At 43.1% G+C, this 21,852-nt stretch overlaps 1 protein-coding gene across 1 annotated transcript in view; it reads left to right on the top strand.

Annotated features, from left to right (window-relative positions):
- LOC143808721 (cytochrome P450 2C14-like) overlaps nt 1-21,852 on the top strand; it is a 65,323-nt gene that overhangs the window by 10,942 nt on the left and 32,529 nt on the right. The window contains exons 4-7 of the mRNA XM_077291655.1: nt 237-386; nt 9,362-9,522; nt 11,610-11,786; nt 21,645-21,786. Coding sequence (XP_077147770.1) covers nt 237-386; nt 9,362-9,522; nt 11,610-11,786; nt 21,645-21,786 — 630 coding nt within the window. The remainder of the gene's footprint in view (nt 1-236; nt 387-9,361; nt 9,523-11,609; nt 11,787-21,644; nt 21,787-21,852) is intronic.

Genomic DNA, 21,852 nt, shown 5'->3' with positions numbered 1-21,852 from the left:
TAACTAATGATGTGTTAAGGAAAACCCACCCTATAAAGAAGAGTGGAGGGCTGCTGCAAAATATATAGATTTACCTACATGAACAGCGCTTCCAAGCATATTTCCCTGTGACCATGAGTAACCACTCTGGTCATCTGCTATCATCTCAGCGTTGGTGATCTAAGAGCTTATCCATATTGGGGAGCTTTTTTCAACCTGTTTTATGGATAGGAGTAACATGAATTCTTTATGTTCAGGGCTTGTCTCTTCCAATGGAGAGAATTGGAAAGTGATGAGAAGATTTGCCCTCTCCTCACTGCGAGATTATGGAATGGGGAAGAGAACCATTGAAGACAAGATCATCGAGGAGGCCGAGTGTTTAGTGCAGAAGATGAAATCATATGAAGGTGAGTGGTTCATTTTTAAAGTTCTATGGAATGATGGAAAGGAGTTAATAATGTATGCCGAGACATAACTGGGAGCTCCTGGGCCCCACGCAGAGGAACATTTTGGGTAAAGTGTTGATCAAAAACTATTATTGATGTAATCTTGAATATTTATCTTTTCATTGTAATTATCTAATTGCTTTTATATTACAGTATATACTTAAAAAGCACCTATCTAATTGTTTTTTGTTTGATTTTTATTGCTTGCTTCTGTTTTGATTATATTTTGTATGGGAATCCCCAGTGAATGCTGGGATACTCAAACGTCACATCATCAGAGGTCGGAGGCTTCGGTCACCTCCACAGCCTCTATCCCTATCCTGAAATTAATCATTACCAGTGACACCCATTTCAGGGGCTGGGCTAGTTCTTACTGCATTAAGTCAGTTGTCATTTCCATCATATGCTCAGTAAGAACATCACTGTGCAATATTCTTTTCAATGAATAGTGACAGTGCGCTTCATCGCTGGCTTTAATGAGAAGTGTTGAGAAGGTAAGAGAGTGCTCTGTCAGGCTAATCCCTACACTCCCTGCTTACTATGATTTCTCCTTACAATGAGCTCTGACAGCTAATTTTTTGATGATTCATCACTAGTGTTGAGCATTCCGATACCGCAAGTATCGGGTATCGGCCGATAATTGCCGTATCGGAATTCCGATACCGAGATCCGATACTTTTGTTGTATCGGGAATCGGTATCGGGACCATATTAATGTGTAAAATAAAGAATTAAAATTAAAAATATTGATATACTCACCTCTCCGATGCAGCCTGGACATCACCGCTGGTAACCGGCAGCCTGCTTTGTTTAAAATGAGCGCGTTCAGTACCTTCCATGACGTAACGGCTTCTGATTGGTTGCGTGCCGCTCATGTGACCGCCACGCGACCAATCAGAAGCCGTGACGTCATCCCTCAGGTCCTAGATTCCTAATTCTAGGAATTTAGGACCTGAGGGATGACGTCACGGCTGGTGATTGGTCGCGTGGCGGTCACATGGGCGGCCGCGACCAATCACAAGCCGTGACGTAATTCTCAGGTCCTGAATGCGCTCATTCTTAGGAAGGAAGGCTGCCGGAAAGAAGCAGGGTGCGTCCGAGGGTGAGTATATACCTAATAGGAATATACTCACCCTCGGCTTCTTTCCGGCAGCCTTCCTTCCTAAGAATGAGCGCGTTCAGGACCTGAGAATTACGTCACGGCTTGTGATTGGTCGTGGCCGCCCATGTGACCGCCACGCGACCAATCACAAGCCGTGACGTTATCTCTCAGGTCCTAAATTCCTAGAATTAGGAATCTAGGACCTGAGGGATGACGTCACGGCTTCTGTTTGGTCGCGTTGCGGTCACATGAGCGGCACGCGACCAATCAGAAGCCGTGACATCATGGAAGGTACTGAACGCGCTCATTTTAAACAAAGCAGGCTGCCGGTTACCAGCGGTGATGTCCAGGCTGCGTCGGAGAGGTGAATATATCAATATTTTTTATTTTAATTCTTTATTTTATACATTAATATGGTTCCCAGGGCCTGAAGGAGAGTTTCCTCTTCTTCAGACCCTGGGAACCATCAGGGATACCTTCCGATACTTGAGTCCCATTGACTTGTATTGGTATCGGGTATCGGTATCGGATTAGATCTGATACTTTGCCGGTATCGGCCGATACTTTCCGATACCGATACTTTCAAGTATCGGACGGTATCGCTCAACACTATTCATCACTTCTCATTGGAGTTGTTGTGGGAGAGCACTGTCACTGTGCATTGAAAAGAATATCGCACAATAACAAGGAAGCGCTTCTGAACATATGTCAAAATTGACAACTGACACAAGCTCAGTAGAGCAAGCACTAGTCCAACCCCTGAAACTGAGGTCACTGATGATGCTTCGTTTCAGGATGGGGACAGAGGCCGCTGCAATGACCACAGCCTCTGTTCTCTGATGATGTCTCGTTTGATTCTCTCAGGATGTATGGGGGATTCTTAAACTAAATGTTTTTAAAACCAAAGTAGTTTAAAAAAAAGTAGAGTAGTGAGAAAACGGTAGGGACTTTTTAATTAAATTGTAAGAGAAGAGATAATACCATTATTATGAATCAGTAGACTTTTAAGATAAGGGTTTGCTAATGTTGGCATATTAAAAATTGTTCCAATGTTTATCTCAAAAGTTGGACGATTGTCATGCATATGTCATTCAAGTGCTATGTGAGTGTGTAATTTCTTTTTTCCCGTCTAGCATCCATATGAAATGCGTGTGCAATGTTTTTCTTAACATAATCTTTTACATTTTATGATACATATACATGTAAAGCTAGTTTACAAAACTTGCAAAGTAATCTTATATACAGGTGTAGATGATAGAAAGATATTAGATATATGATAGATATCCTGCAGATATGTAATTTTATAACGCCCCTATTATAATATGGCACCTTTAGTGCCTTTCATGTGAAGTTTGCTCTACATCTCTTTATGCTTTTTTATCCTAATATATAAATAAGTGAAAAAAATGACATGGGGGTCACCCCTATTATATGAAACCAGAAAAGGGAAAGCAGACAGCTGTGAGCTGATATTATCAGGCTGGGATTGTTCATGGTTATTGGGTCCTTCTTTAGCCTTAAAATGCCAGCCTGAGGTCACCCCAGAAGTGGAGCAGAACATGAAATGCTCCAATTCTCGTGCTTCTCCTTCGCTCTTCCTGATTGCCCTGGTACTGGGGCATGGGGGTGATGTCAGCTGTGAATTGTCCAAAATCATAGCTGGCATCAAGCCTTGGTGTTACTGATTGTGTCAGACCTTCATTACTAACCCAGTAATAAAAAAAAAAAAAACACACAAAAAATATTTTATTTAAAAAAAAAATACTCTAATGCTTTGTCTGATTTACCACTTTACAAAAAAAAATAAAATAAATAAAACCCCATGCAGGTCAGCCATTGTCTAGGGAATCCGAAGTAGCCCACAAATTGAAATCTGAAAAAATATGAAAAAAGAGAAATAAAAACAAGACACTGTCCCTTGTTCACCAATATTTTAGAAAATAAGTGTCCCACACAGGTCTGATGTATTCCAGGGCTTCCCACTATGTTCCCCAATTCTGTCTATAAAAGCCTATGGAGCCTCATCTGACGTTCCATGCACTATTAGTGGCAGCCACTCCTGACGTATGCTGCACTCCGCAAGACCCAACCGCTGTGAAGAAAGGAGACTTCAGTAACATTACCGCTGATCAGAGTTGCCGAGTAACACTGCCCTTTGTGTGACTCCGGAAAAATGGATGGCTAATTAATGTTTGTTTTCCATAGACTACATTCAGGGCCGCCATCAGGGCATTACAGGCATTACTGCTGTATGGGGCCCGGTCAGCAGCAGTACACAGAGGGGCCCGCAGATCCGGGGCCCCACTGTTGTGCTTCTACTGATCGGGCCCCATCATGCACTAAAATACTGTGCACTGCGGTGCACATGTCGGCGCTGGGGCCCGGGAGCCGTTTTGGAGCTGTGCACGGCCGTCTCACCTAGTCGGCTGCGCAGCTCCTGCTCGGCTGTAGCTAGAATGTATGGGCTCCCTGCAGGTCCTGACTACAGCCCATCCATTCTAGCAGTCTCAGTAGTGAATGTGCTAGAATGTATGGGCTCCTGTCAGGTCCTCTCAGCAGCCCGTACATTCTAGCTGCTGCTCCACTGCTGGAAACACTAGACGGCCCGGAACGACTGAGGTAAGTATAAAAAACAGTTTTGTTTCTGTTTTTTTTAAATGGGTGAGGTCGGGGGGAGTGAGACAGAGACTGCAGATGATGAAGTGTGTTTGAGGGGGCACGCACTGCGCATGATGAAATGATAGGGGGCTGCAGATGATGAAATGATAGGGGGCTGCAGATGTTGAAATGATAGGGGGCTGCACATGATGAAATGATAGGGGGCTGCAGATGATGGAATGATAGGGGGCTGCAGATGATGAAATGATAGGGGGCTGCAGATGATGAAATGATAGGGGGCTGCAGATGATGAAATGATAGGGGGCTGCAGATGATGAACTGTGCTTGAGGGGGCACTGCCCATGATGAAATGATAGGGGGCTGCAGATGATGAACTGTGCTTGAGGGGGCACTGCGCATGATGAAATGATAGGGGGCTGCAGATGATGAAGTGTGCTTGAGGGGGTACTGCGCATGATGAAATGATAGGGGGCTGCAGATGATGAAGTGTGCTTGAGGGGGTACTGCACATGATGAAATGATAGGGGGCTGCAGATGATGAAGTGGGGGTGATGGGGACTGCAAATGATGATGCGAGGGTGATGTGGACTGCAAATGATGATGTGGGGGTGATGTGGACTGCAAATGATGACGTAGGGGTGATGTGGACTGCAAATGATGATGCGGGGGTGATGGGGACTGCAAATGATGATGCGGGGGTGATGCGGACTGCAAATGATGATGCGGGGGTGATGGGGACTGCAAATGATGATGCGGGGGTGATGGGGACTGCAAATGATGATGTGGGGGTGATGTGGACTGCAAATGATGATGCGGGGGTGATGGGGACTGCAAATGATGATGGGGGGTGATGGGGACTGCAAATGATGATGTGGGGGTGATTGGGACTGCAAATGATGATGTGAGGGTGATGTGGACTGCAAATGATCATGCGAGGGTGATGGGGACTGCAAATGATGATGGGGGGTGATGGGGACTGCAAATGATGATGTGGGGGTGATGGGGACTGCAAATGATGATGTGAGGGTGATGTGGACTGCAAATGATGATGCGAGGGTGATGGGGACTGCAAATGATGATGCGGGGGTGATGCGGACTGCAAACGATGATGCGGGGGTGATGGGGACTGCAAATGATAATGCGGGGGTGATGGGGACTGCAAATGATGATGTGGGGGTGATGTGGACTGCAAATGATGATGCGGGGGTGATGGGGACTGCAAATGATGATGGGGGGTGATGGGGACTGCAAATGATGATGTGGGGGTGATGGGGACTGCAAATGATGATGCGAGGGTGATGGGCACTGCAAATGATGATGCGGGGGTGATGGGGACTACAAATGATGATGCGGGGGTGATGGGGACTGCAAATGATGATGTGGGGGTGATGTGGACTGCAAATGATGATGTGGGGGTGATGTGGACTGCAAATGATGATGCGGGGGTGATGGGGACTGCAAATGATGATGCAGGGGTGATGGGGACTGCAAATGATGATGTGGGTGTGATGGGGACTGCAAATGATGATGGGGACTGCAAATGATGATGTGGGGGTGATGTGGACTGAAAATGATGCAGGGGTGATGGGGACTGGAAATGATGAGGTGATGGTGATGGGGATTGCAAATGATGATGTGGGGGTGATGTGGACTGCAAATGATGATGTGGGAGTGATGGAGACTGCAGATGATGAATTGTGTTTGAGGGGGTACTGCACATGATGAAATGATAGGGGGCTGCAAATTATAAAGTAAGGGGGACTGCAGATGAAGTGAAGGGGGATAGGGGACTAAATGATGAAGTAAGGTGGACTGCAAATGATGAAGTGGGGGTGATGGGGACTGTTCATCAAGTGAGTGTGAGGGATGGTGGACAGCAATTGAATTGAAGGTGGGGGTGGGGAGAGCCAATGGTGTATTGAAGGTAGGGAGAGCAAATAATGAATTTTGAGGATTGGGGAAGAGCAGATGATAATGAATAGAGGGTGGGAGAGGGAAGACATGACTATGAATGGAGGCAGAAGGGGCATGTAACTATAATGAATCGGAGTTAGGGTTAGAGCGGGAGGTACATAGTGGGATCGTTGAGGATAAAGTGACTGGAAATAAATTGGGGGAAAGAGTACGGGTGCTAATTAATTTATATATTAAATGGGGAAAGTGGCTATGTATAGCTAGAAGGGGCTCAGTGGCGTATTATAATTTATATTTGGAATGGTGGGTTGCATAATAACCAATTACAGTATATATTAATGGTGGGTGAATGTCTGTATTCAGATGTGTAGTGTAGAAGAAAGGGAAAAAGTGGGGAATGTGCTCTGGAAGCAGTGCTCTAGATAACTGTGTTATTTTATGCAGAGACGAGTCCTGGCTGAAAGAAGTGATGGCGGTCTGTGCTGGATTAAAAAGAAACGCAAAGATTAAGGACTTCAGCTAGAGATGTCACTGGTGAGTCAGTATGTTACCTGGACACTGACACCATACACTGTATACTGTATACAGAGCTCCTGTGTATAATGTCACTAGTGATCACTATATTACCTGTACACTATACACTATATACAGAGCTCCTGTGTATAATGTCACTAGTGATCACTGTATTACCTGTACACTGACACTATATATAGAGCTCCTGTGTATAATGGCACCGGTGACCACTGTATTACCTGTACACAGACACTGCATACTAAGTACAGATCTACTATGTATAATGGCACTTATGGTGATAGTATTTTTTTCATTAGTGATCAGTATTGTACTATTCAGTCACAATATGGTGGTTATATGTTGTCCGGCCATGGTGTGGCAGTATTTGTTCCTTGTATGTGCTATTATATGGTCACTATGTGGTGGTAATATGTGGTCTGGTCATGTGTTGGTATTTGTTCCTTGTATGTAGTTGGTCACCATGTGGTGGTAATATGTGATCTGTACATGCTGCGATGGTATTTGTCCCTTGTATACGATATTGTTCGGTCACTGTGGTGGTAATATGTGGTCTGCACATGGTGTGGCAGTATTTATTCCTTGTAGATAGTATTATAGTTCACTATGTGGTGATAATGTGGTGTCTGGTCATGGTGTTGTGGTATTTGTCCCTTGTATGTGGTATTATTGGTAATTTGAAAAATAAATAAAAATATACCTAAATTTTATTGCATATTTTAACAAATGTTTAATAAGTTAGAGTAGAGTAGGGCCCGGCCAAAAGAGTCTACCTTGTCATCGTGGCAGATTAAAAAAACCTTTTGGCCAAAACAAAATCTGCTGGCTATGTGTGTGATCTGGTGATGGGAACTGTTAATATGTGATTGGTGAGAAGTGGAGTTTTTCCAAGAGACAGCGGTGGTGTTGTGGACAGTTCGAGGGTTGGAGGCGGGGCTGGGGTGGAGCCTGGGCGGAGTCTTAAGGGGGCCCCGAAAATGTTGCCAGTATGGGGCCCCGAAATTTCTAGTGGCAGCCCTGAATACATTGTTTAAAAAAATGATCTGAAAACAGTTTTTTGAAAACAGACAAAAAAGTATTGCCTCCACAATTGTTTTGCAGACTGTTTTCTGCTGGATCTGTTCTAAAAGATTATTAATGGACATGTCACCAAAACCTTAGCCATAGAGATAGAGAGAGAAAGCCATAAATACTGAATATATTGTTCAGATAGTGTGTGACATCAGAGCAAGGAAGAGCAGCTGCCATCTAATTACTATTACATGATGAGGTCACTTTGACATTGCTAAGGTTTGGTTTGTGCTAAAAAGCTGAAAGGAGTTGGACTGAGTTCTAGGAGAGATCAAAGTGTTATGCTTATCAGAGGAATTAGATACTTTTCATTAGTTTTCATAAGTCACATTTAGTATAAAAACAAATCCAAGTAAATCAAACTTCTGTGAAATCAAATTGTTCACTTAAGAAGCAGCACTGTTTGACAATCAATTTCACATGCTGTTGTGCAAATGGAATAGACAACAGATGGAAATTATTGGCAATTATCAAGACACCCTCAATAAAGGAGTGGTTCTGCAGGTGGGGACCACAGACCACATCTCAGTACCAATGCTTTCTGGCTGATGTTTTGGTCACTTTTGAATGTTGGTTGTGCTTTCACACTCATGGTAGCATGAGACGGACTCTAGAACCCACACAAGTGGCTCAGGTAGTGCAGCTCATCCAGGATGGCACATCAATGCAAGCTGTGGTAAGAAGGTTTGCTGTGACTGTCAGCATAGTGTCTAGAGGCTGGAGGTGCTACCAGGAGACAGGCCAGTGCACCAGGAGATGTGGAGGGGGCCGAAGGAGGGCAAAAACCCAGCAGCAGGACTGCTACCTCAGCCTTCGTGCAAGGAGGAACACGGGAGCACTGCCAGAGCCCTGCAAAATGACCTCCAGCAGGCCACAAATGTGCATGTGTCTGCACAAATGGTTAGAAACCGACTCCATGAGGATGGTCTGTGTGCCCGATGTCCACAGTTGGGGTTGTGCTCACAGCCCAACAACGTGCAGGACACTTAGCATTTGACACAGAACACCAGGATTGGCAAATTCGGCACTGGCGCCCTGTGCTCTTCACAGATGAAAGAAGGTTCATACTGAGCACATGTGACAGATGTGACTGAGTCTGGAGATGCCATGGAGAGCAATCTGCTGCCTGCAACATCCTTCAGCATGACCGGTTTGGCAGTGGGTCAGTAATGGTGTGGGGTGGCATTTCTTTGGAGGGCTGCACAGCCCTCCATGTGCTCGCCAGAGGTAGCCTGACTGCCATTAGGGACCGAGATGAGATCCTCAGACCCCTTGTGAGACCATATTCTGGTGCAGTTGGCCCCGGGTTCCTCCTAATGCACGACAATGCCAAACCTCATGTGGCTGGAGTGTGTCAGCAGTTCCTGCAAGATGAAGGCATTGAAGCTATGTACTGGCCCTGAATCCTCAGACCTGAATCCAATTGAACACATCTGGGACATCATGTCTCGCTCCATCCACCAATGTCACGTTGCACCACAGACTGTCCAGGAGTTGGCGGATGCTTTAGTCCAGGTCTGGGAGGAGATCCCTCAGGTGACCATCCGCAGCCTTATCAGGAAAAATGGGGAAAAATGTGTACCATAGTCTGAAGAATGCTGCATATATATTTTTTTTAATCATATGCTTCAATAAATGCTGTATATACGGATAGAATTATGGGTTGTTTTGGCAACAACTTATATTTTATCATCTTCCAGGAAAGCCCTTTGATAACCTGACCAGTATTAATGCGGCCGTAGCCAACATAATTGTGGCCATACTGCTCAGTCGTAGATTTGAGTATGAAGATCCCACCATATTAAGACTCCTTGGATTAGTAAATGAAAATGTAAAATTCCTGGGGAGCCCGTGGATCCGGGTAAGTCAGAAAAGTTTTATTACATTTTTAAATGTACCCAAAAATACAAAAATCTTCTGAGATTGATGTCCTTCTTGGCTAACCAGAAGAAATATATTTATAACTTTAGAGCACTGAGGCTCCTTCATCAGGCAGGTTTACAAATGAATTGCTGAAACAAAAGCACAGCATTTAATAGATGTTACGACAGGACATTTGTGCAAGGGGTGATGCTGCCTAAAGATAAGCAAAGGTTATTAAAATTAAGGTTTTTGTAACACTGCTCCATATAGTAACACACCGACAGTACAGTACATACACAGGTATATGGGAGCAAATAATTAATGATAGATGACTACTGTACCGAGCGAATAAATAGGGCAGTATACTAACATTTTTCACACAATCAGAGGTGGATCTAGGCTTTGCGGGAGCCGTGTTAAGAATTCAATTTGGTGCTCCCCCTCAAATGATTTGAGTAGTTGTCATGTGACCAATCATTAATATGCGATTTGCACACTTATAGTCATGTGCCGATTAGCTGCTTTTCCAATTTCTCCTACAGTTCAGAGAAAAATTGAGAGAAGCAGGAAAAAAAAACTAGTTGTCATGTGACTGTAAGTATGGATATTGGATATGAGTGAAGTGACTATGTGATGACTGCTGGAACCAGCAAGCTGATCTGAATCCTCACAGTGAGTACATTACACGCTGTTAGGATTGGCAGGCTATGGTGCTTCGTTCATATACCTAAGGGCTTCTTCAGGTTTGAGATGAAATAGACAACTTCACAAGTACCTACAACCTCCAGAGTGTCCTTAGCAATGGTAAGTGCATACTGGGAGTTGTTCCTATCAGTCATCATCAGACCGCAACCCATACAGGAACCACAGTACTGATGAGAATTAGTCAGGATCACAAATAATCATTTACATTCAGGTACCTTACAGGTGACGTGGTCTCTGATTGGAGTTGATTCCTTTCTTCTTCTAGTCCTGATGCCATGATGACTTTTCACAGCTACAGCTCATCTCTGTATACTTCCATCTTCTCCAGTCTTATGCAGCACATCCCCACATGATACCCTGAAAGATAGCAGTCATTATAATGCTCCTGAATAAAAACAGCTGTCCTACACTGAGCCCTTGATTAAATAATTTCTCCTCACTGTGTTCCCTGCAAAAAATATGACCCACACACTACTGTATCCTTTCCATACTGGGCTCCCTCTTCACACTGTCATCTCACACCAGTCCAGCTATACTGTCCAGTCTCTATACTGTGCCCCATCAACACACTCCCCTTCATTAGCATACTATCCCTTCCCTGTTTTGGCATCACACTGCCCCCTCTCCTTACCGTCCCCACCACGCAACCCATTCTCTATTCTGTGCCCCATCAAATTTTTCTCATCCCATACTGTCTCTCCCCACACTATTTCCCTCAATAATCTTCTGACACATGCCCCCCTGCTCCCCATACTGTGTCTGCACCCATCCCCCCTCACTCCCCATACTGTGTCACTTACCACAACAAACTTCTGCTGCCTATGCAGCCCAAAAGAGTGATGTGATCAGTGTGATCACATGACCTGATCATGCTGCTGACATCGCCCTGACCTGGAAGTGCAGGCAGTCAGGGATTCAATTGTACTTGTGCCTGAAAGACACAAGTACAATTGTTTATTGAGAGCCGACGTGCTTCCCCTTTCTCTGAGCTGGTTGTGAGCTTGACAGCTGTCTCAGGGAACAGCTAACTCCCACTATGGGGGTGCGGCAAAATACCACCCTCTGTTAGATATGCCCCTGCACACATGTATATTATGTATGCAGCCCTCCTGCCATTCTCTTGTCTCTGTGGAAAGAGCTCTGCCTTTTCACTTCTTAGAAACTGTACAAGTCTATTGATGTATTTCTGTCCATTTATTGCCATGTATTGCAATTATCATCAAGAATGATGCAAGAAAGAAGTTTGTCTCTCCAATACTCACCTCGCACTTGGCAATTTCCACATGGCTAACCGGATCTATGCCTTACCCTATCAATATGTCATTGATGTCCCAGAGGCTGCATTTGTCAGTGCTGATTACTGCTTTTGTATTTGTTTAGCTATATGACAGTTTCCCGACATTGATGGATTTGATTCCCGGACCTCACAAAAAAGTTTTTGAGAATGTCAAAGAGTTTCAAAACTTTACAAGAGAGACATTTACAAAACAAAAGAAAGAACTGGATATAAATGATCAGAGGAACCTCGTTGATTCCTTTTTGGCCAAGCAACAAGAGGTACGATAAGACATGATACCATTCATTAGTAGCTAAGCATGAAAATAGATATATGTAATTGCTAGGATTAATCCTATAAGCTGACATCCGGCTATGTATAAACTCTGTTACAGGTTTTGTTCATGTGCAAAGACCAGGTTGGCTCTATAACAAAATAGACGTCTATGATGGTGCCAGATCATGTCAACCAGGACAGAAGAGCTCATTGTTTGTCCATATTTTACTCCCTTGGCCCAATTTTTTATCCTCATATTTGCTAACAATATAGTTAACTTGAATTGACCACTTTTATTTAAGAGACATTTTGTGTGTAGAAAATATGATATGCAGACTTTTGTCCTCTTCTTCGTCCTGGCCTTCACAGCCACATCTGGAAGAAAAATATTAAGAAATATCTAAAATTCCAACACATTTCAGGAGTTGTCACTCACCCTGAGGCTGCAATAGAAGGTGTTAATCCATTAGCACCACTCTCTTAGGTTGCCCTTCTTTTGCCAAGTACTGTATTTTCTGGCGTATAAGACTACTTTTTAACCCCTGAAAATCTTCTTAACCCCTTCACCCCCAAGGGTGGTTTGCACGTTAATGACCGGGCCAATTTTTACAATTCTGACCACTGTCCCTTTAGGAGGTTATAACTCTGGAACGCTTCAACGGATCTTGGCGATTCTGACATTGTTTTCTTGTGACATATTGTACTTCATGATAGTGGTAAAATTTCTTCGATATAACTTGCGTTTATTTGTGAAAAAAACGGAAATTTGGCGAAAATTTTGAAAATTTTGCAATTTTCCAACTTTGAATTTTTATGCCCTTAAATCACAGACATATGTCACGCAAAATACTTAATAAGTAACATTTCCCACATGTCTACTTTACATCAGCACAATTTTGGAACCAAAATTTTTTTTTGTTAGGGAGTTATAAGGGTTAAAAGTTGACCAGCAATTTCTCATTTTTACAACACCATTTTTTTTTAGGGACCACATCTCATTTGAAGTCATTTTGAGGGGTCTGTATGATAGAAAATACCCAAGTGTGACACCATTCTAAAAACTGCACCCCTCAAGGTGCTCAAAACCACACTCAAGAAGTTTATTAACCCTTCAGGTGTTTCACAGGAATTTTTGGAATGTTTAAATAAAAATGAACATTTAATTTTTTTTCACACAAAATTTATTTCAGCTCCAATTTGTTTTATTTTACCAAGGGTAACAGGAGAAAATAGACTGCAAAAGTTGTTGTACAATTTGTCCTGAGTACGCTGATACCCCATATGTGGGTGTAAACCATTGTTTGGGCGCATGGCAGAGCTTGGAAGGGAAGGAGCGCCATTTGACTTTTCAATGCAAAATTGACTGGAATTGAGATGGGACGCCATGTTGCGTTTGGAGAGCCCCTGATGTGCCTAAACATTGAAACTCCCTACAAGTGACACCATTTTGGAAAGTAGACCCCCTAAGGAACTTATCTAGATGTGTGGTGAGCACTTTGACCCACCAAGTGCTTCACAGAAGTTTATAATGCAGAGCCGTAAAAATAAAAAATCATATTTTTTCACAAAAATGATCTTTTCGCCCCCAATTTTTTATTTTCCCAATGGTAAGAGAAGAAATTGGTCCCCAAAAAATGTTGTGCAATTTGTCCTGAGTACGCAGATACCCCATATGTTGGGGTAAACCACTGTTTGGGCGCATGGCAGAGCTTGGAAGGGAAGGAGCGCCATTTGACTTTTCAATGCAAAATTGACTGGAATTGAGATGGGACGCCATGTTGCGTTTGGAGAGCCCCTGATGTGCCTAAACATTGAAACCCCCTACAAGTGACACCATTTTGGAAAGTAGACCCCCTAAGGAACTTATCTAGATGTGTGGTGAGCACTTTGACCCACCAAGTGCTTCACAGAAGTTTATAATGCAGAGCCGTAAAAATAAAAAATCATATTTTTTCACAAAAATGATCTTTTCGCCCCCAATTTTTTATTTTCCCAAGGGTAAGAGAAGAAATTGGTCCCCAAAAAATGTTGTGCAATTTGTCCTGAGTACGCAGATACCCCATATGTTGGGGTAAACCACTGTTTGGGCGCATGGCAGAGCTCGGAAGTGAAGGAGCGCCATTTGACTTTTCAATGCAAAATTGACTGGAATTGAGATGGGACGCCATGTTGCGTTTGGAGAGCCCCTGATGTGCCTAAACATTGAAACCTCCTACAAGTGACACCATTTTGGAAAGTAGACCCCCTAAGGAACTTATCTAGATGTGTGGTGAGCACTTTGACCCACCAAGTGCTTCACAGAAGTTTATAATGCAGAGCCGTAAAAATAAAAAATCATATTTTTTCACAAAAATGATCTTTTCGCCCCCAATTTTTTATTTTCCCAAGGGTAAGAGAAGAAATTGGTCCCCAAAAAACGTTGTGCAATTTGTCCTGAGTACGCAGATACCCCATATGTTGGGGTAAACCACTGTTTGGGCGCATGGCAGAGCTTGGAAGGGAAGGAGCGCCATTTGACTTTTCAATGCAAAATTGACTGGAATTGAGATGGGACGCCATGTTGCGTTTGGAGAGCCCCTGATGTGCCTAAACATTGAAACCCCCCACAAATGACACCATTTTGGAAATTAGACCCCCTAAGGAACTTATCTAGATGTGTTTTGAGAGCTTTGCACCCCCAAGTGTTTCACTACAGATTATAACGCAGAGCCGTGAAAATAAAAATTCTTTTTTTTTTTTCACAAAAATGATTTTTTAGCCCCCAGCTTTTGTATTTTTACAAGAGTAACAGAATAAACTGGACCCCAAAAGTTGTTGTCCAATTTGTCCTGAGTACGCTGATACCCCATATATGGAGGGTAACCACTGTTTGGGCGCATGACAGAGCTCGGAAGGGAAGGAGCGCCATTTGGAATGCAGACTTAAATGGATTGGTCTGCAGGCGTCACGTTGCATTTGCAGAGCCCCTGATGTACCCAAACAGTACAAACCCCCCACAAGTGACCCCATATTGGAAACTAGACCTCCCAAGGAACTTATCTAGATGTGTTGTGAGAACTTTGAACCCCCAAGTGTTTCACTACAGTTTGTAACGCAAAGCCGTGAAAATAAAAATTCTTTTTTTTTTCACAAAAATGATTTTTTAGCCCCCAGCTTTGTATTTTTACAAGGGTAACAGAATAAATTGGACCCTAAAAGTTGTTGTCCAATTTGTCCTGAGTACGCTGATACCCCCTATGTGGGGGGTAACCACTGTTTGGGCACATGACAGAGCTCGGAAGGGAAGGAGCGCCATTTGGAATGCAGACTTAAATGGATTGGTCTGCAGGCGTCACGTTGCATTTGCAGAGCCCCTGATGTACCCAAACAGTACAAACCCCCCACAAGTGACCCCATATTGGAAACTAGACCTCCCAAGGAACTTATCTAGATGTGTTGTGAGAACTTTGAACCCCCAAGTGTTTCACTACAGTTTGTAACGCAAAGCCGTGAAAATAAAAATTCTTTTTTTTTTCACAAAAATGATTTTTTAGCCCCCAGCTTTGTATTTTTACAAGGGTAACAGAATAAATTGGACCCTAAAAGTTGTTTTCCAATTTGTCCTGAGTACGCTGATACCCCCTATGTGGGGGGTAACCACTGTTTGGGCACATGACAGAGCTCGGAAGGGAAGGAGCGCCATTTGGAATGCAGACTTAAATGGATTGGTCTGCAGGCGTCACGTTGCATTTGCAGAGCCCCTGATGTACCCAAACAGTACAAACCCCCCACAAGTGACCCCATATTGGAAACTAGACCTCCCAAGGAACTTATCTAGATGTGTTGTGAGAACTTTGAACCCCCAAGTGTTTCACTACAGTTTGTAACGCAAAGCCGTGAAAATAAAAATTCTTTTTTTTTTTCACAAAAATGATTTTTTAGCCCCCAGCTTTGTATTTTTACAAGGGTAACAGAATAAATTGGACCCTAAAAGTTGTTTTCCAATTTGTCCTGAGTACGCTGATACCCCCTATGTGGGGGGTAACCACTGTTTGGGCACATGACAGAGCTCGGAAGGGAAGGAGCGCCATTTGGAATGCAGACTTAAATGGATTGGTCTGCAGGCGTCACGTTGCATTTGCAGAGCCCCTGATGTACCCAAACAGTACAAACCCCCCACAAGTGACCCCATATTGGAAACTAGACCTCCCAAGGAACTTATCTAGATGTGTTGTGAGAACTTTGAACCCCCAAGTGTTTCACTACAGTTTGTAACGCAAAGCCGTGAAAATAAAAATTCTTTTTTTTTTTCACAAAAATGATTTTTTAGCCCCCAGCTTTGTATTTTTACAAGGGTAACAGAATAAATTGGACCCTAAAAGTTGTTTTCCAATTTGTCCTGAGTACGCTGATACCCCCTATGTGGGGGGTAACCACTGTTTGGGCACATGACAGAGCTCGGAAGGGAAGGAGCGCCATTTGGAATGCAGACTTAAATGGATTGGTCTGCAGGCGTCACGTTGCATTTGCAGAGCCCCTGATGTACCCAAACAGTACAAACCCCCCACAAGTGACCCCATATTGGAAACTAGACCTCCCAAGGAACTTATCTAGATGTGTTGTGAGAACTTTGAACCCCCAAGTGTTTCACTACAGTTTACAACGCAGAGCCGTGAAAATAAAACATATTTTTTTCCCACAAAAATGATTTTTAGCCCCCCAAATTTTTATTTTCCCAAGGATAACAAGAGAACTTGGACCCCAGAAGTTGTTGTTCAATTTGTCCCGAGTACGCTGATAACCCATATGTTGGGATAAACCCCTTTTTGGACGCACGGGAGAGCTCGGAAGGGAAGGAGCACTGTTTTACTTTTTCAACGCAGAATTGGCTGGAATTGAGATCGGACGCCATGTCGCGTTTGGAGAGCCCCTGATGTGCCTGAACAGTGGAAACTCCCCAATTCTACCTGAAACCCTAACCCAAACACACCCCTAACCCTAATCCCAACGGTAACCCTAACCCTACCCCTAACCTCACCTCTAACCGTTTAATGAACATTTTCTGACAGTCATAAGTGCCACGTATTTAAGTGCCACGTATTTAAGTGCCACATATTTAAGTGCCACATATTTAAGTGCCACGTGTTTCAGTGCCACGTGTTTCAGTGCCACGATATTTCAGTGCCACGTATTTCAGTGCCACGTACTATAAATACTATAACTATGTGGTTATACGTGGCACTGAAATATCGTGGCACGTAAATACGTGGCACTTAAGTACGTGGCACTTAAGTACGTGGCACTTAAATACGTGGCACGTAAATACGTGGCACGTAAATACGTGGCACGTAAATACGTGGCACTTAAGTACGTGGCACTTAAGTACGTGGCACTTATGTACGTGGCACTTATATACGTGGCACTTATATACGTGGCCACTGAAATATCGTGGCACTTATATACGTATATAAACGTATATTTTAGTGCCACGTATTTCAGGTTAGGGGTAGGGTTAGGGGTAGGGTTTTTTTTTTTTGTTTGTTTTCTTGTGTTTTTCTATAAAAACGCATGCGTCTAAAAACGCATGCGTTTTACCACGTTTACATGCGTTTTTTCACACATGCGTTTTTTTAAAAAACGCATGCAGATAAAAACGCAAGTGTGAAACCAGCCTAAAAGACGCTTTTTATAGCAAAAAAGTTTTTGCGTCTCCACATTTTGAGACCTATAATTTTTCCACATTTTGGTCCACAGAGTCATGTGAGGTCTTGTTTTTTGTGGGACGAGTTGACGTTTTTATTGGTAACATTTTCGGACACGTGACCATTTTTGATCACTTTTTATTCCGATTTTTGTGAGGCAGAAGGACCAAAAACCAGCTATTCATGAATTTCTTTTGGGAGAGGCGTTTATACCGTTCCGCGTTTGGTAAAATTGATAAAGCAGTTTTATTCGTCGGGTCAGTACGATTACAGCGATATCTCATTTATATAATTTTTTTATGTTTTGGCGCTTTTATACGATAAAAACTATTTTATAGAAAAAATAATTATTTTGGTATCGCTTTATTCTCAGGACTATAACTTTTTTATTTTTTTGCTGATGATGCTGTATGGCGGCTCGTTTTTTGCGGGACAAGATGACGTTTTCAGCGGTACCATGGTTATTTATATCCGTCTTTTTGATCGCGTGTTATTCCACTTTTTGTTCGGCGGTATGGTAATAAAGCGTTGTTTTTTGCGTCGTTTTTTTTTTTTTTTTCTTACGGTGTTTACTGAAGGGGTTAACTAGTGGGGCAGTTTTATAGGTTGGGTCGTTACGGACGCGGCGATACTAAATATGTGTACTTTTATTGTTTTTTTTATTTTATTTAGATAAAGAAATGTATTTATGGGAATAATATTTTATTTTTTTTTTCATTATTTTGGAATATTTTTTTTTTTTTTTTTTACACATTTGGAAATTTTTTTTTTTACTTTTTTACTTTGCCCCAGGGGGGGACAATACAGATCGGTGATCTGTCAGTTTGCATAGCACTCTGACAGATCACCGATCTGATTGAAGTGCAGGCTGCTTCACAGTGCCTGCTCTGAGCAGGCGTCTGTGAAGCCACCTCCCTCCCTGCAGGACCCGGATCCGCGGCCATCTTGGATCCGGGTCTGGGAGCTGCAGGGAGGGAGGTAAGACCCTCGCAGCAACGCGATCACATCGCGTTGCTGCGGGGGGCTCAGGGAAGCCCGCAGGGAGCCCCCTCCCTGCGCGATGCTTCCCTGCACCGCCGGCACATCGCGATCATGTTTGATCGCGGTGTGCCGGGGGTTAATGTGCCGGGGGCGGTCCGTGACCGCTCCTGGCACATAGTGCCGGATGTCAGCTGTGATAATCAGCTGACACCCGGCCGCGATCGGCGGCGCTCCCCCCGTGAGCGCCGCTGATCGCGTATGACGTACTATCCCGTCGGCGGTCATACGGGCCCACCCCACCTCGACGGGATAGTACGTCAGATGTCAGGAAGGGGTTAAAAGTCGTGGGTCGTCTTATACGCCGGGTGCCGTCTTGTACGCCAAGTGCAGACACCATTGTGTATATGGTGGGTGGGGGGGAGTGGTCCCGATGATGAAGAGGGGGCGTCTCACAGGAAAGTGTGAGTGGAGTATCCCCCATTACCTCATTGTAGCTGCAGCATGGGGTCTCCGTGCTGGGGAGAGGCAGCAGCTGCTGCTCCTCTTTGTGCCGCATGGGTGCTGTGCTGTGGGGTGGTGGCCGCCGCCGCTCCCCAGCACCCCACACTGCAGCTACAATGAGGTAATGGGGGATACTCTACTCACACTTTCCTGTGAGATGCCCCCTCTTCGTCATCAGGACCACTCCCCCCCCCAAAAAGGCACATTAGTCACCGGCCCTATAAGACGACATACGGCGTATAAGAAGACCCCCGACTTTTAAGAAGATTTTATATTTTAACTGGAAAAGTTGGGGGGTCGTCTTATACGCCCAGTCGTCTTATATGCCGGAAAATACGGTAATAGTTAATAAAAATTAGCATTTTATTTCAAACATTTAAAACCCATAGAAGAGCAATGAAGGATACTGATCAGCAACATCAGTATCCATTCACTACTCTTCTATGAATTTTAAATCTTTGAAATTAAATAAGTAAATTGCCTCTTGAGAGATTAAGATGACTAGAACTGTAGAACCATATATTGGAAGTACCAATCCTAAAAGTCAATATCGACCCTTTAAAGAACCTTGCCACATGACATAGGATAAAAGCCAAACCAGAATCTCAATTTTAAAACACGATGTTTCGAGGTGCTGCCCCTCATCAGTGCAAAGTGTAAGATCTGGTTTGGTAAGGTGAGCTGCTTGTGAACGGGATCCAAAGAGTAATGTTTCTTCTTGTGGAGAGTGACTTGCCGATACTCGCATGGAAATGAGAGAGGGCATTTAAGCCTTGCAATGCTCATTTGAAATACAATGCTAATTGTAACCCATTTGGGTCGAGGTGGACAACTCCACCTCTTATTTTCAATTGATCACTGCCTTGCAATGACTTCTGCTCTCGGTTTTCCAAATTCTAAAGTTGGACAGCTAGGTGAGCTGGTGATTTCCATTTTTTACTTTTATATGAATATTTATGCTTTGTGTTGCCATAAGTTGAATTTATGTATGTTAATGAAATAATAAATTAGTAATTGAATCTAGCAGGGAATATTTCCTTAATATACAGTTGTGCTCAATAGTTTACATACCCCAGCAAAATTTTTGCTTTCTTGGCCTTTTTTCAGAGAATATTATGAATAACTCCAAAACTTTTTCTCCACTCATGGTTAGTGGTTGGGTGCAGCCAATTATTGTAAGACTACTGTGTTTTCTCTTTTTAAACCATAATGACAACCCAAAACATCCAAATGACCCTGATCGAAAGTTCACATAACTTGGTGATTTTGGTCTGATGACATGCACAGAAGTTGACAAAAATTGGTTTGAATGGCTACTAAAGGTAAAATCCTCACCTGTGACCTGTTTGCTTATAATCAGTGTGTGTGCATAAAGGCTGAGTGAGGTTTTGGGATCCAGGCAGACTCTTGCATCTTTCATCCAGCTACTGATGTTTCTTTATTGTGAGTCATGGAGAAAGCAAAAGAATTGTCAAGGAATCTACTGGAAAAGGTACTGGAACTGTAAAAAACAGGAAAGGGATACACAAAGATATCCAAGGAATTGATAATGCCAGTCAGTAGCATTCAAACTGTGAATAACAAAAGGCACTTGAAGAAAAATGGGCAAATGCCACAAAATATCTTGCCTACAATACGCAAAACAGCACAGAGACAAGCCTCAAAACTTCTGAAACAAGGTAATTTGGAGTGATGAGACCAAAAATGAACTTTTTGGCTACATCCATAAATGTTACATTTGGAGAGAGGTCAACAAGGCCTATGATGAAAGGAACACCATTCCTACTGTGAAGCACGGAGGTGGATTGCTGATGTTTTGGGGATGTGTGATCTACAAAGGCACCGGAAACTTGGTCAAAGTTGAAGCAAAGATGAATGCAGCACATTGTCAGCAAACACTGGAGGCTAATTTGCACTCATCAGCCCGGGAGCTGCGCATGGGATGTACTTGGACATTCCAACATGACAACGTTCCAAAACACAAAGCCAAGTCGACCTGTCATTTTGCTACAGCAGAACAAAGTAAAGGTTCCGGAGTGGCCATCTCAGTCTCCTGACCTCAATATCATTGAGCCACTATTAGGAGATCTCAAGAGTGCAGTTCATGCAAGACAGCCCAGGAATTTACAGGAGCTGGAGGATTTTTGCAAGAAATGTGGGCAGCTTTACCATCTGAGAAAATTCAGAACCCCATCCACAACTACTACAAAAGACATCAAGCTGTCATTGATGTTAGAGGGGGTAATACATAGTATTAAGAAATGGGCTATATAAACTTTTAATCAGGGTCATTTGGATGTTTTGGGTTGTCATTATGATTAAAAAAGAGAAAACACAGTAGATTGACAATAAATGGCTTCACCCAACCACTAAACATGTGTGGGAAAAAAAGCTTGGTGTTATCATTCATATTCTCTGAAAAAAGGCAAAGAAAGCAAAAATTCTGCCGGGGTAAGTAAACTTTTGAGCACAACTATAGTATGTGTCTGTTAGCACAGTAAATTTTTATATATATTTACTGAAAAAAACCAGCATACTAAATCGGAGGCATACAAAGGTATAATATGGCCCTACAGATATAGAATAATCATATTTTTGTAAATTTGGGTTTAATAATAGATCTGGACTATTTGAAAGACCACCATGCACCTAACATTATTAACAATTTTTAATCGGAATTTGTTCTTTTGCGCTGTTCAGGGAAAACCTGAATCTACTGAGTATTACCACAATGAAAACCTATTAATACTGGTAGGAAACCTGTTTGGAGCAGGAATGGAGACCACATCAACCACCCTGAGATGGGGACTTCTGCTGATGATAAAATACCCAGAAATTCAACGTAAGAAATACATTTTTAAAACACAGTAAAATATTTTAGAATTTCAGAGAATTTAAAAGCACTATG

This window comes from Ranitomeya variabilis, chromosome 2 (assembly GCF_051348905.1).
Source record: "Ranitomeya variabilis isolate aRanVar5 chromosome 2, aRanVar5.hap1, whole genome shotgun sequence".
NCBI lineage: Eukaryota > Metazoa > Chordata > Amphibia > Anura > Dendrobatidae > Ranitomeya > Ranitomeya variabilis.
Note: the sequence above shows the minus strand (reverse complement) of the source record. Positions and strands in the feature narration are given on the sequence as shown.